The sequence below is a fragment of the Myotis davidii genome, unplaced genomic scaffold (genome assembly GCF_000327345.1).
Source record: "Myotis davidii unplaced genomic scaffold, ASM32734v1 scaffold111, whole genome shotgun sequence".
NCBI classification, from domain to species: Eukaryota; Metazoa; Chordata; class Mammalia; order Chiroptera; family Vespertilionidae; genus Myotis; species Myotis davidii.
In genome coordinates, this window is record NW_006284347.1 from 2,800,199 (window position 1) to 2,818,585 (window position 18,387).

Genomic DNA, 18,387 nt, shown 5'->3' on the forward strand with positions numbered 1-18,387 from the left:
GTCATCAAGATCTCGTTTCAAATAGGGGTGTGTGAGTGTGTGAGTGTGTGTGTGTGTATTTCAACTTGCAAACCCATAAAGAACACTTGCCATTGGCGAAGAATGCTGCAAAGTTCTATGCTTTTGTCATATATCAACTACAGTAGTTACAGACCCCCAGGTTGGATGATCAAAAAATACAGTTGAAAGAGGATTTACATTGTTTATTTTCATATCAAAACTGTAATCTCCTCTCTAAAAAACTTAAATTTTCACTTTAAATTTTAGGGTGAATAAATTTTGCTTCTGAGTTTCTTCCAAAATCCTATTCCTCATCCATTCTTCCCTTCTTGGATTCCAAATTTAGACTATACTTTGATTCATACAGAATTATCAGAAGCCATTGGTTGAGGTAACAGTTTGCAGCTGGGAAATGGGCAACTCTGCAGTGAGGAAGCCCAGCAGAGAGAAAGGTCTGGAAAAGCCCTGCAGGAGAGGGTGAAGGGACCATGAACAATAGCACATGTCTCAGAGGTTTGGAGATTGAATAATGTGCATTGCTGTTTCTCAAACCTCTCCCCCAAGCACCCGTAAGTAAACTGAAGAGTATTGGGTTATAGCCCAAAGCATCCTCTCCATAACCCCCAACAAGAAATTCCTTTAAAGTATATTGTTTTACTGTAAAAATGCAGGTGAGATCTGTTCTCTGTTTCCATGTTTGCTCCAACATAAAAATATTATTTTAAATTATTTACCACCATGTGAAAATGATGTCCCAGAAGAGCAGCCACATTTAACCTATACCTTTGTGTCCAGCCTAGTACCATATCTTTTAACCTGGGTATTGGGCGATCCATTTGAGAAGCATAGATGAATGTAAATCACCCTACCCAAGGTAAGCACACAAAAGGCCTTCAATAAAGTAGAGCTATTATTATTATTGAAGAGGCCCAGTGGACGAAATTTGTGCACATGGGGGGTGGGGGTCTCTCAGCCCGGCCTGCATCCTCTCCGATCTGAGACACCTCGGATCGGAGGTGTCCGACGACAGTCGGACATCCCTCTCACAATTCAAGACCGCTGGCTCCTAACAAGTCACCTGCCTGTCTGCCCAATCACCCCTAACCACTCTTCCTGCTGGCCTGCTCACCCCCAACTGCCCCCCTCACCAGCCTTCTTGCCCCCAACTGCCCTCCCTAGCTGGCCTGTTTCATCATAGAGTCACAACTACCCTCCCTGAACGGTCTCCCAGAAGGTCTCCTGATCTAATTAGCATATTAACCTTTTATTAGTATAGATGTTTTTGTTGTTCTCTCAAACAAAAATATCATGGGACAATGACATCTAGGCCAAGACATCAAGAAGAATTTCAAGGAACTACACCACATGCAGCTAGTAGAGAAGATCTGCATTGAGCATCACTGATGAAGAGAGTTACAGTATATATTTTCCTTTGAATTCAGACAGCTTTATAAAGAAGGGTAACTATGTTCCCCAAGCCTTCACAGAGGCCCTCAAACTTAGTCTTTAGCCTCTTGAGGCTGCCATGAATAGGAGTTTATGAGGACTATCAACATGGTTCGTTTGTTTCTCCAGACTCACCTCTTTCTCAGTCAGTTCAGCTTGCAAAGCATTGACCTTGTCTTTCAGGTCTTTGTTCTCTTTTCGGAAAGATTCTATCTCTTCTAGTCTTTCCCGATCATCTCTTTCCCGCTGTTCTTTCAAGCGCTCAATAATTCTTTCCTGGGAGGCAATTGTAAAAAAAAAAAAGAAAAAAGTGAAAACCCATCAGTATATATGGCAAGACATGCTACCAAAAGAAATGAGGCAATAAATGTAAGAAATTCTTTACAAGAATTAATACACAAGATTAAAAACTGGGTGTGCGAAGAGAGGCATAACAGACAATCAATACAGCTTTTGCCTTGTTGATGAAAGTTAGCATGATAGAGTCACAAGGGATATTAATGTTCAAGCTCTGAGGCTGTTTTGGTTCATGGTGGTGCTTGGAAAATGTCAAGAGAAATTCCAACAGAGACAGGCTCAGGCACCAAGACTCCAGACCAGCCAAAGCCTTGCCGGCCCCACCCTCTCTGCTGGTCTTCCCATTTGATGGCAGAGAACTTTCTTTGGTTTCTAATGACGCTTCTCTGACCAGAAAGTGGATTGAAGTAGGGCAGGACTTAGGATGGACTCAAGTAAAAACTCGAAACAAAATTAAGAATTAGCTGAATATGTAAGTGATTTCCCAATGTGTTTAGAGATGTTCATTTACTTTCAGATTTTTTCAGTAGTTTATTGGCAATCAGTAGAGACTCCAAAACATTGCTTAAATTTGAGTAAAGTTCACATCGCAGCTGTCCTTTCCTGAGAGCTTAGTATGGGTTAGGTACTATAACCTGCCTGCTTACCTAGTCCTCAGCAGGTCTCAACCACGGCTCCTAGGAATGGTGCAGAAATGAGGGAACCCAGGCACAGAAAGGTCAACTGACTCATCCAAGGTAGCTCAGCTCACAAACAGAAGGTCCAGGCTGACATCCAGGGATCTCTTAGTCTTAGCTAAGCCCATGAAAACACACTGACAGCAACATACGCATGGAGCCATCCAAGGAGATCTGAGGACCTGTCTGCCCGTGACTTTCATACTGAAATAAAAATACCATGCTGGCCCGACAGGTGTGGATCAGTTGCTTGAGCATCATCCTATGCAACAAGAGGTCGCTGGTTTGATTCCTGGTCAGGTTACATGCCCAGGTTGCAGGCTTAATTGCCGGTAGGGGGCATGTAGGAAGTAGCCAATAGATGTTTCCCTCTCTCCCTCTCCCTTCCTCTCTCTCTCTCTAAAATCAATAAAACATATTTTTTAAAAATACTACTCTGGTAGACAACGTCTCCCAAACTGAGCAACGTTACTGATATCAAAATAAGAAACTTTTTTTAAGGAAAGTTCCACTTGAGAAAAGTTTGAGTTAGATTTCTAAAATTTGTTTCAAATTACCCAACACATATCTGAACTTCCTTTTTGAAAGTATCACTTAAAAATACTGATGTGGCCCTGGCTGGTTTGGCTCAGTGGATAGAGCATCTGCCTGCAGACTGAAGGGGCCCAGGTTCCATTCTGGTCAAGGGCACATGCCAGGGTTGTGGGCTCAATCCCCAGTAGGGGGGCATGCAGGAGGCAGCCAATCAATGATTCTCTTTCATCATTGATGTTTCTAACGCTCTCTCCCTCTCCCTTCCTCTCTGAAATCAATAAAAATATTTAAAAAAATACTGGTGTGGCAATGACACTTAAATATCCTGATATTATCCTTTATATTCTTGTAAGTACATAATACAAGACAATTCCTGATGCATAAGACAATGTAGACTAGTGTTTAATGCAGAGGGAAGTTAGTTGGAACACTGAGTCTATGATTTAAGATCCCCCAGGGAAGCAACTGTTCTACCTCAATGATAGTAATTTATGTATCTAATGCTTTAAAGGGGGGTGAGGGGGAACTACCATTATTGTTTTACAATTACTTAGAAATACTTTAAAATGAAGTATATTATTACAATAGTGTGGGTGGAAATAAAACAAATGAGTCATTAATAGCCTATATTTGTTTCTTCTTGATTCCAGTGACAGTCCTATTTTACTCTGTGACACTGGGAATTGGATGATTATGTGATCTCCAAAGAAGGAAATGTCCTCAGTGTATGGGGAGTCTCTCAAGGGCTTTTAACAATTTCAGCAACCAAGCCCTTGCTGCCTTTTGCCTACACTTAATGCAAATGCCTTCGAGCCGGTCACCTGGCCACCGGGCCCCCTCCATCTCAATCACGTCCACCACATGGCTGTTGGAGGGACATTTTTAAAGCCCCAAACTGACGGTGTCACCTCACTATTTGGAAACCTTCTCAAGAATCACTCTGGCCTGGTCCTGTGGCATTTTTTCCCACTCAGCACCCTTCACGTGGCTTCCAGCCTGCCCGTCCTCCCGGGCCAGCTTCTCAAAGGGCAGTGCTCACATCCAAAGGGCTGGGCAAACTGTCTGGCCTACACCAGGCAATTAAAAAGCCTGATGGAAGAAATAAGGACTCAAATGAGGGATCATCTTGTCTTCAAAGGAAGGGAAATAAAACGAAGTATGTATGTTAACATCCGGAAGGTGTCCGAGTCATTTGGAGAGCAGGTTGATTTGCTCTAAGCACTTGTACTATTGACTGGGCATTGATGACAAAAAAAATCAGCAAGCAGTATAACGTTTTTAAGTGTTATTGATGATTCAATACTCCAAAATATTTCTCCGTCAATCACAAAACTAATTTAACTGTCAGCCGCACAGGGCCAGATGTCAAAAACATGTGTTAAAAAGCCCTAATATGCCACGATCTACTTGATTAACAGCTAACTTGTAGAAATTCCAACAATGTGTTCTTGTTTTAGTCTTATTTGCATTGGCAAGTGTTCCTGGTGCACTCCTCTGGCTCTGCACGGTCTAATCTATTTGTGCTTTATCACTGGGTGGAACTGAACTACAGTGGCCTCCGGCCCTGCTATCTGCTTTTCTCCGCTGCTTATCTACCATGTGGCCACAGCAAGGCTTGGGAGACCACTTTACAAACACCAGGGGTTCTGTCTGCTGAGCTTCTGTGTGTCAATCCTCGGACTAAGTCATACTCAATCTTAACTTGCTAAGTGGCATTATTTTTTTCACACTCCAAATGCTCGAGTAAGTTCCTAGAAATGAAAAGGAGTCACACACTCCCCGGGATGTAATAATCCAGGCGGAATGGTGAATAATGCCTACTGGGTTCTATGGAATGGCCAAAAGACAGCGCATAATTCAATGTCCTTATGACTCTATAATTTTTAATTAATCCTTTTATTTTTTGCACTGTGTCGCGTTCCAGAGGATCTATTCAATTCTGTGTGGATAAAATTAGAACTCATGAGGGAAAGGCCATTAAGGATATGTTAGGATCCTAAGGCCACTCAGCTCACAAGTGATGAAATAGGACTTAATCTCAACCATTCTGATATTTGTGCTTTTGATGTCAAAAGTCCTATGTCATCACCTGTGAGCTGAGTGGCCTGAGGATCCTAACATGGGGTAGGCAACAAAGTCCCAACCATGGGCCAGCTGAGAATCTAAGGGACTTCCTGGAGTGCTGGCTCAGGAGTTAGCTTGTGCCACGGTTGATTAATGATGTCTGCCCGGGGCTCAGAAATGGCCTATGATGCTGCACATGCACCAAATTTTTAATTTCTGCGTCAAGTCATTTTCCCTCACTGAGCCCTCTGCCCATCTTGCAATGGAAGAACATAGATTTAGTGTTTCTCAAAGTGTGGTTACTGACCATGTGCATCAGAATCACTGTGTGTGCTTCTTAAAAATTGCCAGTTCCCAGCCCCACAGCTGAGCAATTAAATCAGAATCGCCAGGAAATTGAACCCTAGAAACTAGTTTTTTAAGACTCTTCTAATTGATAAGATTATTTGGATGCACACTGAAGTTTGACACCCATTGGGATAAATACTTAAATCTACTATTCTTTGCCCCATGATAGAGGACCTTACCATTTCCTATTCAGTGTTTTTGTCTGAGCTTTTCAAATATGCTAGCATTGTGGTTGTGGCACCATTTGAAAATTCCCTTCAAATAAATCTCTCTGTTTGCTTTTATTCTTCATTACTGTGAAAGGCAAAAGAGTCAATGCAAATAGGGTTTGCAAGCTAACAGCTCACAGGTCATAGCTAGCCCACAGAGCTATTTGGTTTGGCTTGAGCATTGTAATTTTTAAAAATCTGAACGTGAATGCTATGAGACAGGTCAAGGACTCTCCAGCTCACCACAGTTACCAACAGTCCCTACTGTATCACACCAAACCCACTTCCCTCATTTTTGTTCCCTGCCAGGCCCTCTGAGACATCTGAGCTCTCAACTCCTCATCTATGGTGCAATTCAGCTTTCATGTGCCTGAGACTGAGGCCCAGCAAACTGAACAATTACGGTCCAGGCAGTTCCCCAAAGGGACCGGAATTAGTGATCAGCTCATTTAGACGTGCATTTTGAAAATACAGTACTAGCAGACACAGAAGAAGGTAGCCCGTCTCGGTGCTATTATCAGGTAGTGGAGGCAGTTTGAGGGGCCAGACTCCCACAGACCTCAGCTTCCTTCCCAGTCATCCCCTCGGCCTCAAAGGAAGTGCTTAAGGAAGGGAGTAGTTTCAGATTTGGGAATTCTTTGGGATTTAAACTAGAATAAATCAAATCTTAATAGGGCCGGGGGAAAAAAATGATAAAATCCTGCCAAGAATTCATGACATGGAAAATTATATGGTATATGTTTACATCTGTAAATTTGGAGAAAGAAAACAAGTAGGCTGACATCCTATCGCTCAAAAACTGCAAAAGGGAGACATAATCACTAATAGTTTTGAACCAGCATTCCCTCATTCAGATTTTACAAACAAAACTACTACAGAGAGCTTTGGCAATACAATCTCAAAGCTAGAAATAGAAGAATATCTTTCCCTGAAAAACCATTATATTTACTCTTCTTAAAAGTCTTCAGATAAAACCTATCTTATAACTTAACCTAAAGTTATAATCTTATCATTTTAATAAGGAACATGAAAACTATCTAGCCATAGAATCTAACTACGTTTTTTTAGCCCCTGTATTTCTAACATAGATCAGTGGCTCTCAGACTAACGAACATAAAGATGACCTGAGTGCTGGCTAAAGTGCAGACTCCCAGGCCCTACTCCAGGTTCCGATTCAGTCGGCATAGGTGGTGCCTAATGACTTAGATTTTCAACATGCACCTCCTGGTAATTCTGAAGTAGAAGTCAAAGAAGACTTCTTTAAGATACACTGGTTTACACAACCTGGGGCCATTTAATCAAATTTCCCCATCCCACAAATGGGAAATTTGAGGACCTGGGAGAGAGAGTTACCTGACCTCTGCAATCCCATATATTTACTTATTAATTTATTGTCTGTCTCTCCTTCACCCTTATTAGAATCTAACCTCCAGGACAGCTAGGATTTTTACCCATATTCTCTGCAGCAACTCCAGTGCCCACAGCAATGCCTGTCATCTGGCGGAGTCTCACTCAATCCAACTCCGCTGAGCACGCCCCCGTGCACATATTATTATACTAGGCAGGGGGAAGGCGAGCTAACCACACATAAATAACACCCAAATATGGGTGCACTTCTTGGGCTTGGAGTCTTGCAGAGAAGACCGATTAATCACACAGACATAGATAAAAGCACAATTAAGATTGTGGCATGAGCTCTGGGAAGTTCACGCTATTCATGAGAACACAGTGAAGGGTTTTACCAAGGAGGCTTCCCTGAGAAAGTAAGTAGTAAAATAGTAACAACAACAGCTGTACTGTATTATCCCTGTCGTTCTAAACAAGAACGGAGAAAGAAACTGAGGAAGGGAAAGGTGAAGTAACTTGTCCAAAGTATAAATGGCACACCTAGGATTTGAAGCCAGGCAGTCTGACTCCCATGTCCACATTCTTAACTACTATGTGATACAGCGCCTCGGGAAACTGAGCTTTCAGAAGAAAAGGAATCAAGTTTGCAGAGAGTAAAGAACATGCTAGGATCAGTGACGGCCTGTGCAAAGGGTCTGAGGCAGGAGGGAGCATGGTACACTTGAAAATCGAGAAGGCCAATATAGCTAACACACAGGAAAAGGGAGGAGAGATAGGGGGTGAGGCTGGAAAGGGCGGAAAGGAGGAAGAGAGAAAGGAACGAAGGAAGCGGGGGATAATAATAGGGAGAAAGGGAAAGGGAGAGAAAGAGAAAGGAGTAAGACAGACAGTTAAGAGCCAGATCAGATGGAGGGATGGACCCTATGGACCAGGTGAAGCGTTTTACTTTTTATCATCCAAGAACAAGGACAAGCAGGGCCAAAGGTGAGGTGCTCAGGTTTGCATTTCCAAAAGACACCTCGGCTTCAGCGAGCCAAGTCTACTGCCGAGGGCTGGCACGGGGGTGGGCGGCCCCGCAGGGGCTGGGGGCAGTGTGAGTGCGCGGAGAAAAGAGGGCACATTTAATGCATTTGCAACATCTCCTCCCAACCACATTTCCCTGAGTCCTGATCCCCACTGTTTAGTCCAAGCTCACCTTCTCTGACAAGGCCTCCTCGAGTGTCGCCAGGGCAGTGTCGGTGTTACTGGAATCTGTCTGCAAGGACTTCACTCTGTCCTTCAGATTGGTCAGTTGCTTGTCTTTATCCCTAAGTTGTTCTTGCAAGTTTTCAATCTGAAAATAAAGATCACCATATTTAATGCACGTGTTATTGCACATCCAGGGCCAAGAATCCTGAAGTGAACTTGTTTAAAAAAAATAGATTTGAGATCACGGAAATTGACCGCATTATGAGGTTACACTCTGACTTAGAATGAATGCTGTTAGGATGAGGCCTACCTTCTCCCACATAATTCAAGCTTGCATTTAAAGCATGATACCGATGAACAGAATACCAGCCTCCATACAAATGCAAGCCCTCCAGACATGTAAGCACTATTATTTCTATCTGTTTCTACCCCTTCCACCAGCCCTTTAAGTCTCCCATCCAGAGACCTCACCGTGGTGCAGAGAATCAGAGAAACACACATACAGGATTTATTCCCTCAGTGAACAGAACGGGTACCCAGTCTGCACCAAGCAGCGTATCAGTGTATAGCAGAACCCATGTAGTCATTCACTCACTCCTGTATTCAGTATTAAACCTTGTGATATGCCAAATGTTGTCAAGTGGCTGTTTCAAAGAAACCACATGAAAAGCCAAGTAGGTTATCACCAGTAGACTGTTAATGGGAAGAACTTGTGATATAAATCAAATGTAACAAGTACTAAACACTCCATTTGGCAACTAAGTCATGTGCTGGCAACCTACCAGGCACTTTCATCCACTATCTGCAGCCTGAAATAAACACGCCGAATAGCCGACTATAACGCCTGCCCGGGAGCGGCAGCCAGGACCTTGCAGCGGGCACTGGGAACATTATCATTCATGTCTTTATTCTCTGCTTTCAAACCACGTATTTCTTATCTAAGGATTAAAAAAAATCTGCACTGTACAAACAATTTATTCGTATTAAGGGTTTTAAAATGACAAGGAAAAATAGCAGTACAACTGTAAGATAAGTCCATTCAAAATATTTGTATTCTGCACCCAGGCTTTCTCGGGAAATCATTCCAAAGGCATGTTTCACAATGTGTGACTCAAACAAATTTTTGGATTACTTGATCCATTTAGCACGAACCTGGAATGGCACTACACATAATGACCGTCGTAGCAGCAATAAGGAGGCGGGGAGGGTGACAGCAGAGATGGCAGCAGTAGCAGCGTCAAAATAGTGCTGAGAACAAAGACAGTGATGCTGCTGACCCTCAACCTGCAGGGTGAGACCTGGCGAACTTTTCCAATGGTTACAAGGGTAGTGGGCGAGGAGAGATGGACTTTGACTCCTTCCATTCTCCCTTCCCTCCTTCCTACATTTCTTTCTCCCTTCTTTCCTACTTTTCTTCTTTTTTTTCCCAGTTGCCAATGTATCTTTAGTCAGACATGCTTTCTGCCTTGAGACACATATCCTGGAAACTCAGGTTATAGATCAAATAATTAAGCTTCTCTTTCATCAGAATGCAATGTGTTCCTACCCAGCCACCACTGTGAGAATTCACTGTCCCTCCATGGAAAACAGGAAAAAGGCATAATCATCTGCAGTCAAAACAGAGGCTTCCTCCATTCCAGACAAGTGCTCAAAGTTATACATCATAAGCAAATGTCTGCGTGAGCAAGAATATGGACGGTTACATGTCAAACTGATGGTTGTTATGTAGAAGAAGTCAGCAACCGAGAGGCCTGACTCTTCACACAGTGCATGTTATTGTTTGGAGTACACCCTCCCACACACACAGATACATTTGTGTACATATGCATGTGCAAACCCATGGTGGTTCTGAGCAAACCGATTAGACACACCTTGTCCAACCTGGAAGACAGTGCCCCGGACAGGGGGGAGAGGACCTTTTCTCAGGACATCAGCCCTGGGACAGTGGTAGGCACAGATTACAAGGGGCTTTGTGGAAATACAGGCTAATAGAGCCTAGCTGTGAGCCTCTGTGGGAACCCTGGGGCCTCCCTTAAGTTACCAGAAAAACAAAGGAGGTTGAGGGTTAGAGGTCCTACCAGTATGCAGGTGGGAGGTAAGAGTTGAAGAAATGTGGGCTGGTGAAACCTGGGACATACAACTGACACATCTATTTATCTCACACTTAAGAACCCACAGAAGAGCTGATGTTATCGCAGGCCATACTGAGTAACAGATGCGGAATTTGTAGAGCAAGGGATGCACCACTATAAGCAATGATGCACAAAGACTCCAAGAATGATCTTAATAGAGAAGCACATGGTGCAGAACAGTGTGGAAAATTCCATCTCTGTGTAAAAAAATAATAATAAATCTTTAAGTACACACAGTTATGTAGCTACAGGAATTAAGACATTTTCTGGGGTGGGGGACACAAGAAATATTACAGTGCTTAACTTTGGGGAAAAGGATCTAGGGTGCAGAGGTAGAAGGAAGCTTCTGTTTCTCATTGTTGTGCACCTCTGTGGTTTTCGGCTTGAATTTGCTAACCATGTGGGTTTTATTAATTTTTGATGCCAACTGAGATTATCTGACTGGTGAGATTATGGGTTATCTTTAGTTAATATTTGTATATAAAAATAAGATTATATACAAAAGTAAATAATAAATAATTATATAAATAACAAATGCCTACTTAAAATTAAATTGTCCAAGTTACTAACAATTACAGATAGTTGGTACATTTAAGACATGCAAATATTTAAAATCACCTTTGCGTACAAATGCCACTAAATGGAAATAGTAGAATGCATAGGGGGAGGGGGGAAGCAGAATGTAAAATAACATGTTTGTTAAAAAAAAAAGTTATTACATAGAAAAAAATACCTATATAAAAGAAACTCACTAAAATGCTATTTTCTGGTAATGGTGTGACTAATGAAATCACTGTTCTTCTTTATACTTTCCTACATCTGCCCTGAACATAGTGAACAGGAGGCTGAGAAGCCAGGCAGAGGGAAAAAAGTCCAGAACGATGCCCAAAGTTTTGATGCAAATGCTAATGTACACACTGTTGGGTCAGCTGCTGAATACCAGACACTGAGCACAAACCCAGCTGTCACTGACCACTGGACACCACCACAAGCCTTGCAGTCAGGCAGCCCCTGGCCCAGACCTTGCAATCGCTACAGCAGAGCGTCCCTCACACACCCAACCTCCCAGCGACCCTGGGGCAGATACACCTAAGGAACAGAATGAAGGGAAGGCACAGAGCCCACCTGCAAAGGAATCTGAGAAGCCACGTGTTGCCATTTTCAAGTCCAGCATGAGAGTCCCTTCATAAGCTCAGGGGAAAATGAGAGCATAGAGAGCCAAAAATGACCCATATCCACAACAGCAGGGGAGCGCCCTGGTGTTAGTTCCTGAACCTGCAAACTATACCACCCTGGAGGAATTACCATATTTTTCCATGTATAAGACAACCCCCATTTTTCCAACCCAAAATTAAGAAATCAATATTTTAAACATTTTGCTGGTTTTCCTCTTAAGGCCTTCTTCTCCTTTGACATCTTAGGGGGTTGTTCTTCCTGTTTTCTCCACTGTCTGATCACACACTCCGTGGGAGGAGGTCCAAACTATCTTTCTGCTGCTCTATTTCCATGTTCTTTTGCATAGCTGATTACATTCAGTTTGAATTTTGCAGAGTAAGACAATCGCTTACCGGTACTTATCTTTTAATTTTTGACATCTTTATGGGCTCAGAATGCTCCAGTCCCTGTTGCATCTGCGCACTCTCCACCTCCACCTCCAATTACGGCATTAGCTGATGTCAGTAACAATAAGGCTCGTGACTGGAGGAAGCCTGTTTGACAAGGTATGGGCAGCTACACACCCATGAGGCTCCCTCCTTGGCTGACTTCCATGTATAAGACGCCCCTCGATTTTCAGTCTAATGATTTTAGAAAAAATAGCATTTTATACACAGAAAAATATAGTATTCTGAACTATCTCTCTATGAAGCTCTCACAGGGCTATACATTTAAGCCAGGGGTCCTCAAACTACAGCCCGGCCCGCGGGCCACATGCAAATACAAATATTGTATTTGTTCCCATTTTGTTTTTTTACTTCAAAATAAGATATGTGCAGTGTGCAGAGGAATTTGTTCATAGTTTTTTTTTAAACTATAGTCTGGCCCTCCAACCATGTGAGGGGCAGTGAACTGGCCCCATATTTAAAAAGTTTGAGGACCCCTGATCTAAGCTTTGATTCAGACATTTGGCCAATGGTTCATGCGACCCTTTGTTACCAGACTGTGATAAGAAAACTACTACAGACACAGAGAGTGTCTGAATATCACTCCAATATTCAAGATCATGGGGGATGGACTTCTCACCCTGAGCAGTATAGTATATAGACCAGTTGAGATGTTTTTGAACTCATGTGTCACATGTGGCCAGAACCACACAGTGATCATAACACAGTAGGACCACATATTGTTACATGACAGATTGGAAATTTTTTTAAAAAATAGGTTGCTTGGTAAGCACAAATATATAGGCCTACTAATCTCTCAATACTTCTGAAATACATTCCTATTCCCTTTTTTAAAAAAATTGGGGTAAAAGACACATAACAAAATTCACCATTTTAACCATTTTTAACATACAGTTCAGTAATATTAAATACCTTCATGTTGTGTAGCCATCACCACATCCATCTCTCCGGGTCTGCATTTGGTTCTACACCGTTGTATCTCAGGTGTAGAACCATCAAAGTCAAGGGACAGAACAATCCCATCACCACACAGATGCCCTGTGCTGCCCTTTTATAACTGCATCCACTCATCTCCTGCCTCTGCCTCATCGCTAACCCCTGGCAACTATGACTCTGTTTTCCATTTCTATAATGTTGTTATCCCACAAATGTTACATAAATGCTGTGTAGTCATACAGTATATGACCTGTGGGCTGGCTTTTTTTTTTTCACTCAGCATGATTCTCTGGAGATCCATCCAAGTTGTTATATTTACAAATAGTTTGGTCCTCTTCATTGCTAAGTAATATTCCATGATATGGATATACCAGCTTGTTGAACAATTCACCTGTTAAAGTATACTGTTGTTTCAAGTTGGTGCTATTACAAATCAGCGCCTATGAACATTCACGTAGAAGTGTTTTCTATGCATGTAAGTCTTCATTTCTCTGGGATAATGCCAGAGAGCCACTGCCAGGTCATGTGGGAACTAAGCAATTTTAGTTGTATAAGAAATTGCCAAACTTCTCCAATGGCCACACCATTTTACATTCCCACCCGCTACGTGTGAATGTGCTGGTCTCCCTACATTCTCACCACCTTCTGGTGTTGTCACTGGTGTTTTTATGTTAGTGATTCTGCATATCACTGTAGTTTTCTTTGCATTTCTCTAATGACTAGTGACTGTGAGCATCTTTTCATATGCTTAGTTGCCATCTGTAGATCTTCTTCAGTAAATTTGCTCGTATCTTTTGTGCATTTTCATTGGATATTTTTACTGCTGACTTTTGACAGATCTTTATATATTCCAGATACCAATTCCTTGTCAGATATAAGACTTACAATTATTTTCTGTATTATTTCCCAGACTGTAGCTGGTCTTTTATCCTTTTAACAGGATATTTCACAGTACAGAAAGTCCAGTTTATCATCCTACCATATAGGATCATGTTTTTGTGGATCATGTTTTTAATGTTAATTCTATGAAATCGTTATCAAGCCCTAGATTCTGAAGATTTTATCCTATATTTTTTCTAATAAGTGTATAGTTTTCTGTTTTACATTTAAGTCCATGATCTATTTTGAGTTCATTTTCATTAGGTGTGAAGTTTAGGCTAATACTCATTTTTGTTGCCTATGGATGCCCACATGGTTCTACCATTTATTAAAAAGGCTATCCTACCTCCATTGAATTTTTTTTTTTGTAAAATAATCAATTAGGCATATTTGCATGGGTGTGCTCCTGAATTCTCTACTTTTTCTCTTGATCCATGTCTCTATCTCTCTAACAATACCATACTGTCTTGCTTATGTTAGATATATAGTAAAGGTTAATATGAGTATAGTGATACATACCGCCTTATTCTCTCTTTTTTAAAAGATTGTTTTAGTTGAACTTGGGCTTGTGCTTTCCCCCCAAAAAAAATTTGTAATAAGCTTGTCTATGTCAATAAAAACCTTTGTCAAAATATTGATCGAAACTTCATCAAACCTAGTCAATTTTTTGAAAATTGACACCTTTACTATGTTGAGTCTTCCAAACCATGAATACAGTACATTTCAATTTGCTTAAGTCTTTTCTGATTTCTTTCATTAACATTTTGTAAATCTCAGAATAAAGATGCTGTACATGCTTTGGTACTTTGGCATTATAATGAATGGTATTATATTTTAATTTTAGCCTCTACATATTCATTGTGGAAATAGAATTAATTTTTGTGAGTGATCTTGTATCCTGAGAATTTACTGAACTCACTTATTCATTGTAGAAGGGTTTTTCTGTTTTTCCTTTTCAATTATATCTTGAGATTTTCTATGTAGACAATCATGTCATCTACAAAAAAGGAGAAAACTTTGGAGTGCATATTGCATAAAAGTGATGACAGTAGATATCCTTGACTTTGTCCTAAACTTAGGGAAAACATATTTAGTCTTAATGATGAGAGATAGATATTAGGTATAAGTTTTTATGCAGATATTCTTTATCAAGTTGATGTGGTCTCCCTCTATTCCTAACTTGCTAAGAGTTTTTATCATGAATAGGTGTTGAATTTTGCAAAATGCTTTTTCTATGTTAATTAATATGACCATATCTTTTTCTTTAACCTGTTCATATGTTGGATTATAATGATTGACTTTTGAATGTTGAACCAGCCTTGCATACCTGGGATAAATCTCACTTGATCATAGTATATATTATTATTTTAATAAATGTTTGTTTTTTATTTCTAATATTTTGTTGAGAATTCTTGCATCTCAGTTCATGAGAGATAGTGGTCAATACTTTTAGATTGTGGGGGTTTGTGGATTGTTGTTTGTATTGTCTTTTCCTATTTTTAGTATAGCTGTAATCCTGGCCTCAAAAATTAGCTGGAAAATATTCCCTCTTCCCTTTTCAGTTTAATACTGAGTAAAATTAGTGTTAATTCTGTTTGGCAATGATTTCCAGTGAAGCTATCTAGGCCTAGAAGTTTCTTAATCATAAACCTTTAAATTAAACATTCAATTCATTTAATGCGTATAAACCTTTTCAGGTTCGTTACTTCATCTTGTTTGAGTTTTGATAGTGTGATTTCTGGATTGCTGAGGAATTAGTCCATTTCTACTAAGCTGTCAAATGAATGAGTATAAAGTTATCTCTAATATACTCCTACTTGTCAATGACTACAGAATCATAATATCTCCTATTTAATTTCTGATAGTGGGGATTTATATTTTATTTTATCTTTGTCAATGTTGCTAGTGGGTTATCAATTTTGCTGATTTTTTCTCCAAAACAGCAGTTTTTAATCTTATTGAGTTTCTCTATTGTTTATGTTTTTAATTTTATTTATTTCTGCTCTATTTTTATTATTTACTTGCTTTGGATTCATTTTCTACTTCTTCCTTTTTTTTGTTTATTGAGGTAAGAACTTTGATTATTCATTTGTGATCTTTCCTCTTTTCTAATATAAGCATTTGATGCTATAAACTTTCCTGCCAACGCTGCTATAGCTGCATCTCCAATATTTTGATATTGTATTTTCATTTCCACTCAGTTACATGTATATTTTTCCTGTGAAACTTCATATTCAAAACGTGGATTATTATGTATTTAGTTTCTTTGAACCATGAATTATTTCTAGATACTTATGTCTTTCTATTATTGTTTTCTAGTTTGATTCCATTATGGTCATAGAACATATTCTAGGAATTCATTCTTCTAAATATGCTGAGGTTTGTTTTACAACCCAGAGTATGATCTATCTTGGTAAATGTTACATGTGCACTTGGAAAAAATGTAGTCTGTAATTGTTGGATGGAGTGTTCTATAAATGTCAATTAGCTCTTGTTAGTTGGTAAGAGTTCAGTTCTTCTGTATCTTTGCTAATTTTTTGTAATTAGTTTATCAATTACTAATTTTGGGGTGGTGAAGTCCCAAACTATAATTTTTTGTCTATCTCTCCTTTCAGTTATATCAATTTTTATCTCATATATTTTGAAGCTATTTTATTTGCTCCATACACATTTAGGATTGCTTAGGAGCATTGGTGGTTCAGTGGTAGAATTCTTGCCTCCCACATTTAGGATTGCTGTCATCGTGGTGGATTGCTTCTTTTATTATGTCATAATGTCACCCCTTGTCTATAGTAATTTTCTTTGCTATGAAGTTATTATATTAATAACTGATATTAACTTAGCCATTGCTCCTTTTTTAAATTAATGTAAAACTTTCAACCTATGTCAGTGTGTTTGAAGCAAACTTCTTATAGACCTCATATAGCTGTATCATGTGCTTTAAAAAATCCACTCTGACAATGTATTATTTTAATTGTTATAGTTTGACCATTGATGTGTCAGGGCTTAAGTCTGCTATTTTATTATTTTTTTCTGTTAATTTCCTCTGTTGTTCATTCCTCCATTTCTCTTATATTCCTGAGGGTTACTTGAAATATTTTTAGGATTTCCTCTTCATTTATTTACTGAGTTTTACATTTTTGTAGCAATTGCTGTGTGCAATGGAGTTTACATATGCAGCATTTCACAACCTACTGATATAAATAGCTTAGCAATCCAAATGGAGTATTGAAATTGAACTTCCTTTAAGACCTTCATACCTTCTCCCCTTTTCCATACAATTGTCCATTATTTCCTCTACAAACATTGAGCACCACAAAACAAGCTGTTACGATTTTTGCTTCAACCATCAACTATGATTTAAAAAACTTACAAGAATAAGGATACAATATATTTACCCGTATTTTTTCCATTCCACTGTTCTTTTTTCCTTTCTGGAGTTCTAATTCTTCTTCTTGTTTGAATTTCCTTTCTGCTTAAAGAACTTTTTTTAGTCCTCCTTTAAGGACAGATGTCCTTGTGACAAATACTCTTGGTTTCCCTTTGCCTGAAAATGTCTTTATTTCCTCTTAACTCCTGAGGGATACTTTCACCAGCTAGAGAGTTGTGGCTGACAATTTTTTCCTTTCTGCATTTGAAAAATATGCCAAATCGTTCTGGCCTCAATGGTTTCATGAAAAATCTACTGCTATTTGAATTGGTATTCATTCTCCTATAAATATTGAGTAGTTTCTCTCTAGCTGCTTTCAGATTTTTATTTCAGTTTTTTGTTTTTAGAGGTTTGATTATGATGTGTCTTGGCATAGATTTCTTTGGGTGTATCCTAGCTGGGATTCACTCCTCTTTTTTGAATCTATAGGTTTATATTGGTTGCCAATTTTGGAAGTTTACAGCTATTACTTCTTCAAATACTTTTCAGTCCTTTATTCTTTCTCCTCTTCTTCTGGAACTCTGGCGATATGTTAGGTATTTTGCTATTGTCCCCCAGGTCCTTGAGCTCTGTTCATTCATTTTCCAGCCCACGTTCCCTCTGCTGCTCAGCTTAAGTTCCATTGATCTGTCCTTAGTCCGCTGATTCTATCTTCTGTCATTTCCACCCTATGGAATCCTTCCAGTGCGGATTTCCAATTTTTTTCAAGGGAATTTGTAATTACTTGTTCAATCAATTTTATAATAATTGCTATACATTTTTTGTCACAAAACTAATATCTGATTTATCTTGGTGTTGGCATTAGTTGTCTTTTCTCATTTATATTGTGATTTTTCTGCTTCTTGCTATGACAAGTGTTTTCAATTATATGGTGGACATTTGGGATCTATGTCAGAAGGCTTGTTTTGTTTTCCTATTTACATCTATATCTATTTCAGCAGTCAGCCGCCCTGCTGCAGTTCAGTATGTGAGTTCTGGCTGACCTCCCTGGTTTGCTGACACTCCTGCTAGGTGCAGAATGGCTGCTGCTCCAGGGACTTAGGGCTGTGGAGAGCGGGGCCTGTCCTGGTACTGCTAAGGAAGCTGCTGTGGGCAGCTCGGGCCCACTGCTGCTGGGAGATGGGAGAAGGGGGATGGGTTGGCTAGCAAAGCTGTCATGAGCAGAGTTGGCCACTGTGAAGTCCTGGCAGGCTTTTCCTTTCCCAGTCCTTTGGCCTGGAGAGCAAGCATTCCCTTCTTTCCCTCACTCCCTTTCACCTTCCCTTCCTCTGCCCTCCC

At 40.0% G+C, this 18,387-nt stretch overlaps 1 protein-coding gene across 12 annotated transcripts in view; it reads right to left on the reverse strand.

Moving 5' to 3' along the window:
* Positions 1 to 18,387, reverse strand: part of ERC2 (ELKS/RAB6-interacting/CAST family member 2) — an 861,660-nt gene that overhangs the window by 480,475 nt on the left and 362,798 nt on the right. For all 12 annotated transcript variants that reach the window (XM_015571179.1, XM_015571181.1, XM_015571167.1 and 9 more), the window contains 2 exons: positions 8,118 to 8,255; positions 1,582 to 1,722 (listed from right to left, as the gene is read on the reverse strand). In XM_015571179.1, the coding sequence (XP_015426665.1) occupies positions 1,582 to 1,722; positions 8,118 to 8,255 (279 nt within the window). The remainder of the gene's footprint in view (positions 1 to 1,581; positions 1,723 to 8,117; positions 8,256 to 18,387) is intronic.